The 17,841-nt window shown below is 37.0% G+C and overlaps 1 protein-coding gene and 1 pseudogene across 1 annotated transcript in view; both read right to left on the bottom strand.

Moving 5' to 3' along the window:
- NPEPPS (aminopeptidase puromycin sensitive) overlaps positions 1–17,841 on the bottom strand; it is a 93,465-nt gene that overhangs the window by 29,550 nt on the left and 46,074 nt on the right. Inside the window, exons 3-5 of the mRNA XM_019415939.2 lie at positions 10,787–10,864; positions 2,257–2,378; positions 705–812 (exon numbers count right to left, since the gene is read on the bottom strand). Coding sequence (XP_019271484.1) covers positions 705–812; positions 2,257–2,378; positions 10,787–10,864 — 308 coding nt within the window. The remainder of the gene's footprint in view (positions 1–704; positions 813–2,256; positions 2,379–10,786; positions 10,865–17,841) is intronic.
- LOC109247464 (ubiquitin-conjugating enzyme E2 variant 1-like) lies at positions 14,582–16,842 on the bottom strand (annotated as a pseudogene).

Here is a 17,841-nt window from a genome sequence, read left to right as displayed (position 1 = left end):
CAGGCTTTCCATTTCCTCAAGATCTCTCTATTCTTTCTTCCAAGGAAGACTTACTCAAGAACAGACCTGATAATTTCATTCATACTAAACGGTAAAAGAATATCTCAGTTTAATGTATTATTCTCCTTTTAGGAATATTCGAGAAGAGAATGGCATTCTATCTATGGAATTCTCTCTACCGATAAAGGAGGCAAAAGCCAGTTATTTTCAGGTACAGTAGGCTTTTCCAGGTTCCCCAGATTCATATTATAGGCTATAGGGTACTCTCTGTCTTAATCAATATACTTCATGTAGTAAATGCCTACTCTATTTATGAAAGAGATCAATGACATCAGTGAAAAGAGCATATTCCAAGAGTACAATCAACCAGAAACCTCAATACACACTTCATTATATGGCTATATCTTTTGGCATTATTAACAAGAAAGCCAGATTTTTTTTTTCAGGTAATATTTATTAAACTCATCACTTATTTAGTTTTCCAAATTAAAGTTTATAAGGAATTTCTTCCATGAGGAGGGAAATTCCAAATAAGGCAGTTTAAAAAAAGAGGGCTTACTGGAAATAAGAAAACTAACATTTATGTTCCCATTCTGTATCAAGCATTGTGTGCTACGTGGTTTCATGCTATTCCGTCTAACCAGCAAACTACATATTCTAAACACTTATTCAAAATTTAAATATACTTACAAACACATACATACCATATTTGATAAAGCTACTCTGTCTTTAGGAACAACCAATGAGATATCAAAAGTTGCTTTGATGGCAGGCTCATCCCAGCAAGGGAAAGCCCTCCGAGCATCCGTAGCCTTAAGAAAAGAATATGAAATCTAAGTATTACTGAATTAACCTAACCAACTATTTCATGAAGTAACTGCCATTGTCTTATTTCTATCATCCATTCCTTCACTTGTTTAAATGTTTACTTTCTACTCAGTGTCAGGCAACAAGCTAGGCAGTGACTACAGGGAGAACATAAGGCTTACTATCACTGCCCCATCAGCAACCCCAAACAAACAGAAACAAACAATAAACAATAATCCAGGAATTAGGTCTGCTACAGATCTTAACAGTCTATAGTATTAGACTATTTTAGAATATTTTTAACAAAACATTTCAACATTTCAAAAATTCAGTGTAAATGGCTTCAGCAGTAATGTTACAAAACACAGAGCATAGGAGAGTCAACAAGTACACAGTAAGGATTCAGAGCTGGGAACACAGGTTGCCTCTCTGGATTTATTAACCCCCCGCCCCGAATCTTCGATGTGCTTTGTTCTTCATCCGAAATGACAGCAACAGGAATAAAGACAGATGCCCTCATCAGTTCTAAACAGGTCGTTCGTTTAATGGCATTTCCATATACTACACATAAAACTGCCACCACTTGACCTACTTAAAGAGACCTCATTTTTTCCTTTAAAAATAAACAAAGAACAAATTAATTTGTTTTTTAAGAAAGGCACCTGGGTGGCTCAGTCAGTTGAGCATGTGACTCTTGATTTCAGCTCAGGTCATGATCTCACGCTTGTGAGAATGAGCCCCACGTTGGGTTCCACACTGAGCATGTAGCCTGCTTAAGATTCTTTCTCTCTCTCTCTCTCCCTCTGCCCCTCTCCCTCGCTTGTGCTCTCTAGCTCTCTCTCTCTCTCAAAAAAAAAAAAAAAAAAGATCAAACTTGTTAAGCAAAATAACGTTTAGTGGTTCAGTTTTGAAAGAAACTTTAACAAAACAGAATGAAGTAAAAAAAAAAAAAAAAAAAGGAACCGATGACAAGATGCTGTATCTTGAAAAGAAGGAACAAAATATGCAGAAGTAGAGGAAGCACATACTTTTGGAAAAAAGTTTCCCCAATGAAAATGTTAGATGGCTGGCTGCACTCTAAAAGAAGTTAAATAAATGATGAATTCATTCTACTTACTTATTTGAAAAGTAAACAGGGTATAAGGAAAGAAATGGTAGCACAGAAAACTTTTAGATTAGGAGCAGCAGCAGTAGGTAAATGAATCTATACTAGAAGAAATTAAATGAATTAACATGGATAAGATTTAAAAGTTTCTAAAAAAAAAACAAACCAGTTTCTCAAATATCTAAAAGACAAAGTGATGAAAGCTCTCAAAAATTCATTTGAGGGACAGACATTAGACATAAACCAATATGAAGGGAACAGAATAATCATGCAAATAATAGAACAGAACTTTGTCAGAATGTTTATACATCAAGATCGTAATATTTTAGAGAAGAATACCATACCTCAAACTGTGTGACAGCAGCATAACGCACCTCTCCAGAAGGGGTAGTATATTTACTTCTGTAGAAGCCTTTCATTTTGTCATTCAGCTCTCCAACAAAATCTATCTTTAAGGTTCCTGTACCTGTGATTGAAAATGAACGAAAACCACTTTAATATAGATATTAGTTCAAGTTATTAAAAATATGTCCTTAAGACACTAACTTAGTTGACCTGTTACAATGTTCAACTCATTCTTTCCTTTCTCAAACACTTCTCCCAGCAAAGGAGAGAATACAGTATTTACTAAAGGAAATGGCAGACTAATCCTAAAGTAAATCTTAACATTATGTTTAGGGTGACTGCTTATAAAGTTGCTTATAAAGTTGCTTATAAAGTTCTTTAACTGTATTGGGGCACCTGGGTGGCTCAGTCAGTTGACTGTCCAACTTCGGCTCAGGTCATGATCTCACAGTTTCTGAGTTCGAGCCCTGCGTCGGTCTGTGCTGACAGCTCAGAGCCTGGAACTTGCTTTGGATTCTGTGTCTCCTCCTCTCTCTGCCCCTCCCATGATCATGTTCTGTCTCTCTCTGTCTCTCAATAATAAATGTTAAAAAAAATTTTTTTAAGTTCTTTAACTGTATTAACTTCATCTCAAATCACCAATACATAAAGATAAAAACAGAAGAGGAAACGAACATTTGTTAATAAATGTATGACATGTTACTGTGCATGGTGCTTTAAAAATATTTAGAAACTTGAAAGTTGGTATAGTCTCCATTTTTTTCAGATGAGGAAACTGACTTCAATAACTTGTTTGAGGTCACACGATTAGTAAGCAGCAAGAATGAGATAAAAATTTAGGCCTGCTTAATCCAAAATTCATGTCCTTTGCCAATTATGCCATATAAATTGGTCCATTTAGATGAATTCATGCCAATTACTCTATCAGTAAGATAAGACCTTATCTGTTCAATCCAAATGGAACACTGATTCCCTACTTTTGTAAGGAACTATATATGGAAGATCAATGATTTGGCTAGCAAAGGGGCATAAAAACTCTTATAGTCACCTCAATCATTTGAAATGATAAAAGAAATACATTTAATCAAATAATTACTAAATGCAAATAAAAATGCAACTTGAATATATATTCTATTATTGTATAAGGGTAAACCAAATTAGACAAAATGGGAGTTTTTGTGAGTATATATACTTTCTTTCACAACAGAAAAATTATTATCTATAGTCATCTATGAAATTCAGATGCATGACAAAACAATAATCCCATTCTACATTTTACAAATTAAACCCCCCCAAAAAACCAACCAGAAAAATGTTGACTTTTACTTGATCCTTTTAAAAGTGCCTATTTATAACAAGAGCTAGAGCATGGGAATCTAACAAATCAAAGACATAGTATGATTATAAAGTAATTAGGCAATCATTCTAAAACATTTTATACCCTAATGTTTTAAACTGTCATTTTGGAATGCCACAGAGCAATGCCACTGACATTGTTTAAAATGTTCTTGACTCTATCTTTCTGACATATCCTTTCGGATGTTCTCAAAGTCAAATCTTCACCTTGCAAAATTCAACTTTTTTAAAAAGGTCCAAAAGTCACGAAGAGTCCAAGTCTACAGAATAAGTGAATGACAAACTGCGAACTGTTTCTGGACAAAACACTGTGGTCTATTAAGTATGTCAATTAAGTAATTAAACTGATTTCCTTACGTACCTCAAACTCATTCTGAAAGGAATTTCAAGTGAAAATTTCAGACCTTTGTGGCAAAGTCATCACTCAACAAAGTGCCATGTTCTATTTTTTTTTTATTTTTTTTAAGTAAGCTCTGCACCCAACGCAGGGCCCGAACTCATGACCCCAAGATCAAGAGTCACACGCTCTCCTGATGAGCCAGCCAGGCACCCAAAAGTGCCACATTCTTAAAATAATCATGCTGGGAAAAAAACTGAAGTTTATTTAAATAAATGTTTGTGACTCTGATTTTTTAAAAATCAGACATTCTGTCTGAAGGGGACAATGAATACTTTCTTAAAGAGAATGACAGATTACTGGGACAGTAAATAAGAATACAATAAAAGAATGTGAAAGAATTCTAAATGAGTGATACCAAATGATATGTATATATAGTATTATATACTAAAGAATTTAATTATAGTATAAAATTTGTTTTCTTTAGGAATTCACTAATCTTTAAAAAAGCAGATATAGTCACATTAATAAAGTTTATAAGGAATATCTAATAGATTATAAAAACCCACTACCTTTAAAGGGAAGTTGTATGATGCAATGTTATGTTGCAATTCCCGTAAATGGAAACTGCCAGTCTGTTTTCACTAAGTCAACTGTTAAAATATCTTTTATGTAATTCATACTCCATGGAAAATCTACTTTTGCCTTTTCCTATTTGGAATACAAATGGATTTAAAACTCATAACTAAATAAGAAAGGCTGCTTACACTTTTACTCGGTTTTAAATCTCCAAGGCCATCAAACCATAACAAGATACTGATAGTGACCACTTCCAAAAAAGTGGCATACTAAACAAAATACAAAGTATTGGAAAAGGTTATTACCTGAAATTCAAACAAAACACAAGTTAAAGTTTTAAAAAATCATTAATAAATTTAAGTAGTGTCACATACAATACTAATTACAAAATGCTTACACTAATATAGAATTTTAGGGCAAAAACAGGAGAGAAAAGACTTCTTAATAAACGTCAGCTTATCAAATTTACAGCATACTGAAGAACTGATTGCCAGACTGTCTAATTTTATACCTGTTTGTGTACAAAATTTACATTGTTCCTCACATTAGACACCTTATTTCAATATCCAGTGTATGCAATACTTATCTGCTTGGAATGGTAAACCTTTTAAAACATACAATAAATTCATTTATAAAGTAAACAACAGAAAAATTGCAACTTCTACCAAAAACTCTATTTGCTATCCTGCTTAGGATAGAACTGCTATAAAACCTCATGTAGACCTTGAAATACTTCAATAAAAATTTAATGAGCCTACTAAATGCTAAAAAATTAAAGACAGATTAATTTGTATGAAAAGAGAGTAAAGGTCTCTGCCTTCATGCCACCATTTCCTGTGAACCTGTTTTTCACTCTTCGAAATGTCAGTATCACCCGGTATTTCTCCAAATACACACACAATTAAGGGGAAAAGAAGGGTACAGAATATGATGCGTGGCATGCTAACCTTTATGGGTTTTTTTTAGGTTTGTTTGTTTGTTTATTTATTTATTTAGAGAAAGCCAACAAGGGAGGGGCAAAGAGGGAGAATCCCAAGAGGACTTCACCCTGTCAGCACAGAGCCGGATGCAGGGCTCAAACCCACAAATCATGAAATCATGACCCAAGCCGAAACCAAAAGTCGGACATTCAACCAACTGAGCCACCCAGGTGTCCCTAACGTCTGTGTTCTTAAACAGTATATACAGACATGTTTACAAAACTATGGAATAGTTTTGAAAGGATACATAGGAAACTGTTTGCTTTTGAGTAGAGCTGAGTTAGAAAGGACTAGAATGGCAAACACATTTCCACTATATATCCTATGAATTTTATTTTTATTATTTTTTAAACTTTTATGTTTTATTTATTATTTGAGAGAGAGAGAGAGAGAGAGAGAGCAAGCGAGCTTGCATGAGGGAGGGGTGGGAGGGGATTTTTCAGAGAATCTGAAGCACGCTCTGTGCTGACAGGCTGACCGCGGCAAGCCCAGTGCAGGACTCAAGATCATGAACCTGAGCAGAAGTCAGACACTCAACCGACTGAGCCATTCAGGTGCCCCTTTATTATTATTTTTTAATGTTTATTTATTTTGAGAGAGAGAGAGAGAGAAAGAGAGAGAGAGAAAGAGAGAGAGAGAAAGAGAGAGAGAGAGAGAGAGACAGAGACAGAGACAGGGAGAGAGACAATCCCAAGCAGGCTCAGAGCTGTCAGTGCAGAGCCCTATGCGGGACTCTATCTCATAAACGGGAGATTATGACCTGAGCAAAAATCAAGAGTCAGAAGCTTAACCGACTGAGCCAGCCAGGCACCCCAACTCTGTGATTTCTAAATACCTTGCTTATACAGCTATTTCTTCATTTTTCAATTTTACATATTATTTTCTTTTTACTATAGAAAGTAAAGTTTTAGTTAAATTACATCTCCCACTCCTTTATCTTTTACAAAGAGTTAATTTTTTTTTTTATGACCATGCAAATCTGAAAATATCTTTATTTTACCGTCTTTAAATTCACAATTTGGCTAAGCACAGAATTAATTCTAGGTTGAGGATCATATTCATTCATAATTTTGAAGGAATGGCTTCATTAGGGTCTAGTTTCCATTGTTCCTGATGGTCTACTGCTATCCCTTTTTAAAAAAAAATTTTTCATTCATTCAAGTATAGTTGACACACAATGTTACATTAGTTTCAGGTATAAAACATAGTGATTTGGCAAGTCTATAAGCTTTGCAGTGCTCATCCAAGTGTAGCTACCACCTGTTACCATACAAGCTATTACAATCCCACTGACTATGTTTTTTATGCTGTACTTCTAATCCCCCCCAATTTATTCTATAAAGGGAAGCCTGTATCTCCCACTCCTTTTCACCCATTTTACCCACTCCCCAGTCTACTGTTATTTTGATTCCTGAACTTGGAAGGTAACCTGCTAGCATTCCCTCCTTCCTCCCAACCCTCTGACTTTGGGGAGAAACTCTTTGAGAGCCTCACTTTTATCCCTGGAAGTTCTAAGATTTGCAATGATACGGCATTTTTTACATTTATTAAGTTAGTCCCTCTCGGTGGTGTACCTTTTCAAAATGAAGATTCCAATCCCCTCAGTTCAAAGGAATTTTCTTGTTTGTGTCTTTAATAATTTTCTCTTCTCATTTTCTCTGTCCCCTCTTCTACTAGATGGATGTTGGTTCTGATAGAATGGTCCTCAAATCTTCTTCCCGTTTGTAAGATTCCTCTATTTCATTTTCCAAAACTTCTATTGAGTTTTTTCTTTCTTTTTTTTTTTTACGTTTTTATTTATTTATTTTGAGAGGGCACAAATATGTGCGCGAGAGGGGGCGGAGAGAGAGGGGGAGAGAGAGAATCCCAAGCAGGCTCTGCACTGTCAGTGCCCAGCCCCACACAGGACTTGAACTCATGAACCATGAGATCATGACCGGAGCCGAAATCAAGAGTCAGACGCTTAACCGAATGAGCCATCCAGGCTCCCTAAGTTTTTTTATTTCTACTGTATTATAATTTCCAAAGTTTTCTTGCTCTAATTCTGTTTGATAACATTCTGTCCTGTTCTTATTTGATGAATGTGCTATTAACAATATCTCTAAGGATATTCATTTGTTTTGTGGGGTTTTTTGTGACTTTATTTTTGTCTTCTAGCAAGTTTCTATATTTCTATTATTGTCTGGTTTTTGACTCTTTCATAGAAGTTTAATCAAATATCTGGTAATTGTTGCCCCAGTGACTTTGGGCTTGGCCATGCTATTTGCTTCAACCAGTGAAATGAGAATGGACATCAAGTATACCACCATTCGTGCAGAAGCGTTATATGTATCTTTATGGTTTGTTTCTGTCCCCATCCCTGAGCTGCAGAAGCTGCTTACTACAGGTCCTAGAAAGAGAAGAGTTGTGAGTTGAGTGGAGCTCTTAGGCAAAGGTGGAAAGAAGGCTGCAGCAGTCCACAGGGCTGTGTGTAAGCAAGAATTCTCTGCTATAAGCCACTGAGATTTATCATCCCATTTGTAGATGAAAATGTATGTATATACTTCTACATAGATGAAATATTTCTTTATTTTTTTTTTAATTTTTAAAAAATGTTTATTTATTCTTGAGACAGAGACAGAGCGTGAACAGGGGAGGGGCAGAGAGAGAGGGAGACACAGAATCTGAAACAGGCTCCAGGCTCTGAGCAGTCAGCACAGAGCCCGATGCAGGGCTCGAACCCACAAACTGTGAGATCATGACCTGAGCCGAAGTCAGACACTTAACTGACTGAGCCACCCAGGCGCCCCTAGATGAAATATTTCTTGAAGGATTCACCAGATGATGGAAGTGGAAGGGATCAGAGGAAGAGAAATCTCAATTTTTATGTTATATTATTCAGTATCTTTTAATACATGTTCATGGCAAAACATTTATTTTTATGATCATTTCATACAAGAAATCCTAGTTAGAAAAAGGCAAAATGAAAAGAGGACTGAAATAAAAAATAAACCTTCTCCGATTTAAAATTTTTCTAGGGGTGCCTGGATGGCTCAGTTGGTTAAGTGTCTGACTTCGGCTCAGGTCATGATCTCATGGTTTGTGGGTTCGAGCCCCACGTCGGGCTCTGTGCTGACAGCTCAGAGCCTGGAGCCTGCTTCGGAGGCTGTGTCTCCCTCTCTCTTTGCCCCTCCCCCACTTGTGCTCTATCTCTCTCAAAAATAAATAAATGTAAAAAAAGTTTTTTTTTATTTTTTCTAAAAATACTAGGCAATATATTATCAGTATAAAAACTATGGAAACTGGGGCACCTGGGTGGCTCAGTCGATTTAGCATCCGACTCCTGACTTCAGCTCAGGTCATGATCTCATAGTTCATGAATTCAAGCCCCACGTCGGGCTCTGTGCTAACCGTGCAGAGCCCACTTGGAATTCTCTCTCTCTCCGCCCCTAACCTGCTCACAGTCTGTCTCTCAAAATAAATAAACATTTTTAAAAATTACGGAAACTAAAAAAAGGTATAAATAAGAATAAAAATAGTCAATATGTCAACAACCAGACATATCATTTTATTTGTACAATTTTAGGGATATGATTCATCACCCTGTATATGTAATTTTGTATTCTGCTTTTCGATTTTACACTATAACAAGCACATCACAGCATTAAGGATTCATAACCTCACTTTTAATTGCTATATATATTCCACCATACTGATATGTCATAATTAGCTTAATTATTCCCTTACTGTTGGGTAAATATACTCATTCTTATTTTTTACTACCTTAAGTAATGTCTCAACAGACATTTCTAAGCATAAAGCATTTCTTGCATTTAGGATTTTTCTTTATATTCAGAACTGCTGAGTCAAAAGCCATGAACATGTTTAGACATGTTTTTTTAAGTTTATTTTTTTCTGAGAGTGCAAGAGAGAGCACGACCAGGAAAAGAGCAGAGAGAGAAGGAGAGAGAGAGAATCCCAAGTAGGCTCCATGCTGTCAGCACAGTGCCTGACAGGGGGCTTGATCTCACAGTTTGTGAAATCATGACCTGAGTCAAGATTAGAGTCAGAAGTTTAACCAACTGAGCCCCTGAGGCCCCCCAGGCTTTTGATACACATTGCCAGACTGCCTTCCAAATACACTGCATGGATTTGCACTCCCACCAGTAATATCAAAGTAGTCAAATCATTAAGAATCTTTTTTTTTAACTTTAGCTTACATAACAGACAAAAACTGGTGTATCAGTAAATGCTGTTTTCATGTTTCTCATTACTAGGAAGTCAAATGTCTTTTCACATATTTTAGTCATTTGCATTTTCTTTTATACAAATTACCTGTTGCTTTTTTTTTTTTTTTAACTTTTAATTCCAGTTAGTTAATGCACAGTGTTATATTAGTTTCAGATTTTCAATACAGTGATTCAATACTTCCATACAACTCTCGGTGCTCATCACAAGTGTACTTCACCTGCTGCTTTTCAAGTTGATCATAAATCAAAGTCATATAGTGCTTTACCAATTGACTTGTATGTAATTTCTTACACTACATTAAGCTCAGTCTTCTTTTTTCTTTGTGTGTGTGTTTTTTTTAATGTTTATTTATTTTTGAGAGAGACACAAAGAGAGTGCTAGCGGGGAAGGGACAGAGAGAGAGAGGGAAACGCAGAATCTGAAGCAGGCTCCAGGCTCCGAGCTGTCAGCACAGAGCCCGACACAGGGCTTGAACTCACAAACCATGAGATCATGACCTGAGCCGAAGTTGGACGCTTAACCACTGAGCAATCCAGGCACCCCTTTCTTTGTGCTTTTATATCTAATAATAGTCTCGTATCAACAAATATTTCCTTTCATACCCTCACTTGCATAATATACATCAAAATCATCTGTGGGAAATTCACCTCAGACATGTGGATTCAAGTATGGAAAGACAGAGCTGGGTAACTGTATTTTTTTAAAGGGTGAAACTAAAAAGGTGAAAAACAATGCATTATGTTCTAGGATAGGATGATCATTAGTTTTGGTCATCTTTTTTCCTGGTGGCCCAAAAGCTGTAATGAACCTCTTTCAAAAGCTTTGTCTTAATATTTAATCTGCTTAAAACGGTGAGGGGATTGAGGAGGGCACCTTTTGGGATGAGCACTGGGTGTTGTATGGAAACCAATTTGACAACAAACTTCATATATTGAGAGAAAAAAAAAAAAAACGGTGAGGGGAAAAAAAAGGCACACAACAAATTTCTTTGGAAGAAGTAAGATGTCACTATTCATCATGGGATCTTACAAAAGCCATGACTCTTACCTGTTTGGAGAGTGCTAGGAAAAGACAAGGTGACTTTTTCATCTTCATTCTGATAATTAAATCCTGTAGCATGTATTTCTGGAATGGAAATAAAAAACATTACTTCACATATCTGACTGAACTAAGACAAATCTAGACTGCAACAATTAACTTTTTTAAGAGCAAAATCTCTACTAAAACTAAATATTCTTTTTTTTCTTTAAGTAGGCTTCACACTCAACGTGGGGTTTGAACTCACAACCTTGAAATCAAGAGTCACATGCTCTATCGACTGAGCCAGCCAGGTGTCCCTAAAACTAAATATTCTTAATTTAATAAATTAAATTAATAAATTAAGTTTGTAGTAACAAAAGTATCATTTCAAACTAACCTATTTTAAGCCACATCCTGAGTTAAAAAGGCTCATGAAAAACAATTATACATCTGTATTAATACACAAAACTTTCATAACATAAAGGAAATAGGGCTAATATAAATGTGAAAAGGTCTTCTACCAGATTCCCAGACATGCTTCATTCACATCTTTGTGTGACTAAGATATTTAAGTTTGCTTTTATTTATTGAGAGAGACTGAATGAGCGGGGGAGTGGCGGAGAGAGAGGGAGACAGAATCCCAAGCAGGCTCTGAGCTGTCAGCACAGAGCCTGATGCAGGGCCCGAACCCATGAACCATGAGATCATGACCCGAGCCGAAATCAAGAGTTGGATGTACAACCAACTGAGCCACCCAGGCATCCCTGGCCCAGACAAGATACTGCTTTCTATGTTGTAGTTTTACTCACGAACGTTCGAAAGATACAGCAAATTGCCAAGATTTCGGTGTTAAAATATATCAATGAAAGTTCTGTCCCCTAACCAAAGATAGGTAACAATTCCAACCAAAATACAGGTCATACTGGGGTGCCTGGGTGGCTCAGTCGGTTAAACATCCAGCTCTTGATTTCGGCTCAGGTCATCATCTCATGGTTTGTGGGTTCCAGCCCCACATTGTGCTCCATGCAGACAGTGCAGAGCCTGCTTGGGATTCTCTGTCTCCCTCTCTCTCTGTTCCTCCCCTGCTGGTTCTTGCTCTCTCAAAAATAAATAAAAAATTAAAAAAAATCAAATGTAAAATACAGGTCATACTTCCAATAAAATTCTTTGTTGTTGCATTTTACAGAAATACAGGTGAAAACAGATGCGTGGATTAAATTACAGCTTTGATTTACTCTCTACCAGTAGTAACAAAAGATTGCTTATTTGATACTTCAGAATGCTCAATTGACACTTGAGGGAAAAGAGCTAAGGTAGATCAACCACATCACATTCCCAACATCAGAAGTCAGCCAAAGAGGTAGCCTTAATAAGCACATGAATAGATGCTCAACATCCTTCAACGTCAGGGAAATGCAAAGCAAACCACAATGAAACACCACTTCACACCCACTAGGATGCCTAAAATCAAAAAGAGAGAAAATACTAAGTGTAAGGGAGGATGTAGAGAAATTAGAATCCTGGTACATTCCTGGTGGGAATGTAAACCGGCGCGGCCACTTTGGAAAACAGCCCAGCAGTTCCTCAAATAATTATTAAATAGAATAACCGTAAGACCCAGCTCCCACTTCTAGGTATATATCCAAGAGAAATAAAAACATATGTCTACACAAAAACTTATACGCAAATGTTTGTAGTAGCATTATTCACAATAGCCAAAAAGTGGAAACAACCCTAATGTCCATCAAATGATGAACAGATAAAATGTGGTATACAATGGAATACTGTTTGACAACAAAAAGAAATAAAGTGTTGATATATACTACAGTAAGGATAAACCTTGAAAAATATTGTATTAAGTGAAAGAAACCAGACACAAAAGGCCACATATTTATAAGAAGTGTTCAGAATAGGCAAATCTATATAGAGACAGAAAGTAGATTAGGGGTTGCCTAGGGCTGGGAGTTTGAGGAGAAAGGGAAAGTGACTGCTTACAGGTACGTTCTTAATGGGGTAATGAAAATGTTTAAAATTGATTCTGGTGATGGCTGTGCAATTCTGTGAGTATACTAAAAATTACTGAATTGTACACTTTAAATGAGTGAATTGTATGGTATGTGAATCCTATCTCAATAAAACTGTTATTAAAAGAGAGGGTAAAAAGACAGAGAGGTAGGCTTATCAGTCATGGACTTAAGTTTGATATGGGTAACAATGATTCAGATTTAATAACATTCTGTAAGCCAGGCCAGATGCCCACAATCCACTCCTTTTTATGAATCACCCTGATTGAATTTTCAATGTTTTTAATACTATTATGGTTCAAACATGTCTTTATAAAGCTAAATCTTCACAAAACCATTAAACTATAATTTCAGATTTTTTTTTAAAGTTTATTTATTTTCAGAGAGGAAGGGAACGCAGGGGTGGGGCAGAGAGAGAGAAGGAGAGATAGAATCCCAATAGGCTCCATGCTGTCAGCGCTGAGCCCCATGTGGCTCAATCCCATGAACTGTGAGATCATGACCTGAGGTGAAATCAAGAGTCAAGCCTCAACCAACTGAGCCACGCAGATGCCCTACAATTTCAGATTTTAAAAGAACTTTAATCAAATATTTGTTTTAAAGATGAAGAAAATGATACATAAAAGTTAATGATTTGCCTAAGGTCACATAGTTGGACTAGAACTCAGTTCCCTTCCTACTGCCAAAATTGTTTCTACCGTCATAAACTAGCTCCTAAATTTGAAAAGAACTCATGACTTGGCATATATACAATACTGATGAAATCTTCACTGAAATGACTTGCTGGCAAAAACTCGAGATTTGCTCTAACTTGATTCCTATATATAGAATCATACTTAGCCTAGAGGAAAACCAAGAATCACCTTAATGCTTAAGAATGTACCCCTCTGGGGGTGCATGGATGGCTCAGTCATTGAGCATCGGATTCTTGATTTCAGCTCAGGTCATGATCTCATGGTTCATGGGATCAAGCCCCACAGTGGGCTTCGTGCTGACCGTGCAGAGCCTGCTTGGGATTCTCTCTCTCCTTACCTCTCAGACTCTCTCCTGCTCACTCTGTCTTTCTCTCTCAAAATAAATGAACTTAAAAAAAAAAAAAAAAAAAGAGTCACATGATCCACCAACTGAACGAGCTAGGTGCCCCAAGAATAGCAGTTTTTAAATTGAAACAAGTTTTGTGGGGCACCTGGGTGGCTCAGTTGGTTAAGTGTCCTACTTTGACTGAGGTCACGATCTCGCAGTTCATAGGTTCACGCCCCATGTCAGGCTCTGTGCTGACAGCTCAGAGCCAGGAGCCTGCTTCGGATTCTATGCTTCCCTCTCTCTCTCTCTGCCCCTCACTCTTTCTCACTCACTCTTTCTCTTTCAAAAAATTAATAAACATTAAAAAATTAAAAAACAACAATCAAGTTTTGTATTGCCGTATTCCATTCTAATACAGGCTTTCAAGTGTACATAGCAACTATATTACATGTGTAAAAAAAAAGAATAAACCCTCCTCTAAAATTCTCTTAGAAAAAAAAGGGTAGTATGGGGTGCCTGTATGGGGTGGCTCAGTCCGTTGAGCATTGGACTTCTGCTCAGGGTCATGATCTCTCAGTTCATGTTCAGCCCCATGTTGGGCTCTGAGCTAACAGCTCAGAGCCTGAAGCCTCCTTCAGATTCTGTGTCTCTCTCTCTGCCTCTCCCCAGCTCATGCTCTGTCTCTCAAAAAAATAAATAAATAAAGGTTAGAAAAAAGAGTAGTAATCATATATTTGAATTCTTAAAAAGTCTCTTGTATTATGGGACACTCTTCCAGTCAGTCAGTCGAATTGGGGGAAGGGGGCTGTGGTTTTTCTTTTTGAATACTTGTTGTAACAGTGTCCTTCTAGTGGCTGAGGCAGTTTCATTTTCTTTAGACATCATTAGGCGCTGAAGCTCTCACAGGACAACTTTGATGCTATATGAATTCTGCCATTTTGCTAACATTGATATGTCTCTTGGGTCCACCACTCCATTAGAACTCTTAACTCCATTCATATTAATTTTTATTACAAATCTTACAAATGGGGGTACTCCTGGGTATTTATATTCACATTTAATTTTAAGACTGTATATTTGATTTTCATAAATTGTCCAAGGCCATAATGGCTGCAATCTTATGTCACTAATACTAATTCTTTTTTCTTTTCTATTTTAAGTAGGCTTCAGGCCCAGTGCAGAGCCCAATGCAGGGCTCGAACTCACGACCCTGAGATTAAGACCTGAGCTGAGATCAAGAGTCAGATGCTTTACTGACTGGGCCACCCAGGCACCCCTAATATCTTTTTTTAATAAGCGCATACCACTATGAGGGAGCCTACCGTTATCATTAAAGCCAATCTGTATTATCAGTGGATAACACAATCGGTAATTATAAGGTAACTCCTGCTTTACTTAATAAAATCTAGATGAGTTTTTCTTAATTGAAAATTTGCTAAATATGTTCATATATGCTAACAATCCTATATCTCAATTTAACCTTTTATTCAACCAGTACTATGCTACATAAATAATAGATATAAAAAATAAAGAATATATAAAATAGCTTCCTTCCTTTGTGAGCCACAGGCTTCCTGTAGGTCTCACTGATTCTCTGATCTCTTGCATTCACAATGTGAACATAAAACATTATTTACATACTGAAGTATCTCATATTTTTCTTGACTTTAAAAAATATTAGTAGTCATAAAAATCAAATCTATTTTTACTCAACACCCCAAAAGCAAATAATCTAATATAAAAATGGGCAGAAGAAAAAGAGGTTAGAGTGGGAGAGAGCCAAAGCATAAGAGACTCTTAAAAACTGAGAACAAACTGAGGGTTGATGGGGGGTGGGAGGGAGGGGAGGGTAGGTGATGGGCATTGAAGAGGGCATCTTTTGGGATGAGCACTGGGTGTTGTATGGAAACCAATTTGACAATAAATTTCATATATTGAAAAAAAATGGGCAGAAGACATGAATAGACATTTCTCCAAAGACATACAGATGGCCAACAGTCAGATGAAAAGATGCTTAACATCACTTGTCATTGGGGAAATGTAAATCCAAACTACCACGAGCTATCACCTCACACTGGTCAGAATGGCTAAAATCAAAAACACAAGACACAAGTATTGGCAAGGATCTGGAGAAAAAGGGACCCTCGTGTACTGCTGGTGGGAATGCAAACTGGTTCAGCCACTGTTGAAGACAGTAAGGAAGTTCCTCAAAAAGTTGAAAATATACCATATGATCCAGGAATCGCACTACTGGATATTTACCCAAAAAGTACAAAAACACTAACTCAAAGGGATACGCGCACCTCTATGTTTATCGCAGCATTATTTACAATAGCCAAATTATGGAAGTAACCTACATGTCCACTGATAGATAAATGGATAGAGATGTGGAATATATACATACAACGGATTATTATTCAGCCATAAAAAAGAATGAAATCTTGTCATTTGCAACAGTATGGATGGTGCTAGAGGGTATAATACTAAGGGAAATAAGGCAGTCACAGAAAGACAAATATGATTTCACTCATATGTGGAATTTAAGAAACAAAACAAATGAACAAAGAAAAAAAAAAGAGACAAAGAGAGAAACCAAGAAACTGACTCTTAACGACAGAGAACAAACTGAACAAACCAGAGGGGAGGTGGGTGAGGGGGATGGGTGAAACAGGTGATGGGAGATTAAAGAGTACACTTATCAGGATGAACACCGAGTAGTGTACAGAACTGTTGAATCACTATACTGTACACCTAAAACTAACATAATACTGTATGTTAACTATACCGGAATTAAACAAAATTAAATTAAAAAATAAAGAATCAAGTCTATTTTAACATAGTACTAACCTCACAAAAGGTTGACCAAAATCTTAATCAACAAATACTAGAAGTATCAATTACATGAACTAGCAAATGGAGCACTACAAAGCAGTGGGGAAAGGATAATGTTCTAGTAAGTAGTACTGAGGCACAATTCCCTTTGGGGGTTAGAAACCAAGCTGGACCTGGACTCGTACCATACCTTAAGAAGTACATTATGTAAATCAAAACAAAGCTTTTCAAAGGTAATATGGATGGGGGCACCTGGGTGGCTCGGTCCACTGACCATCCGACTCTTGGTTTTGGCTCAGGTCATGAGCCAAACTCCCCCCCCCCCCTCAGTTTGTGTGATTGAGCCCCATGGGGCTCTGCGCTGACAGCAGAGCTTGCGATTCTGTCTCCTCATCTCTCTGCCCCTCCCCTGCTCATGCTCATGCTCTCACTCTCTCTAAAAATAAATAAGTAAACTTAAAAAAAAAAAAAGATAATAGGGGCACCTAGGTGGCTCAGTTGGTTAAGTATCCAACTCTTGGTTTTGGATCAGGTTATGATCTCAGTTTGTGGGTTCAAGACCTGCATCCAGCTCTGCACTGTCAGTGCAGAGCCTGCTTGGGATTTGCTCTCTCTCCCTCTCTCTGCACCTCCCCTGCTCGCTTGCGTGCTCTCTCTCAAAATAAATAAATATTTTTTTAAAAAAGGTAATATGGATGATATCTTCATGATATTAGAGTTGAAAAAGGTTTTGTTTTGTTTTGTTTTTTTAAGACAAAAAGCAACAGTCACAAAGAAAAAGAAAAGGGGAGGTGGGTGGTGACTGACTGGCTCAGTCAGTAGAGCATGCGACTCTTGATCTCAGGATTGTGAGTTCGAGCCCCACACTGGGTGTACAGATTATTTAAAAATAAAATCTTTAAAAAAATTTTTAAAAAGAAAAAAATGATAAATTGTATTTCTCATGAAATAAGAATTTCTGTACATTAAGAGGCACGATTAAGAAAGTTAAGATGCAGGGGCATCTGGGTGGCTCAGTCAGTTAAGTACCTGACTCTTGATTTTGGCTCAGGTTATGATTACACGGTTCATGAGTTCAAACCCCACATTGGGCTCTGCACTGACAGCATGGAGCTTGTTTGGGATTCACTCTCTCCCTCTCTCTCTGCCCCTCCCCTGCTCTCTCTCTCTTTCAAAAAAAAAAAAATTAAAAAAATTAAACTT

This window comes from Panthera pardus, unplaced genomic scaffold (genome assembly GCF_024362965.1).
Source record: "Panthera pardus isolate Hobbes unplaced genomic scaffold, ASM2436296v1 HiC_scaffold_3, whole genome shotgun sequence".
In the NCBI taxonomy this organism is placed as follows: Eukaryota; Metazoa; Chordata; class Mammalia; order Carnivora; family Felidae; genus Panthera; species Panthera pardus.
This window is presented reverse-complemented; position numbering and strand designations above follow the sequence as displayed.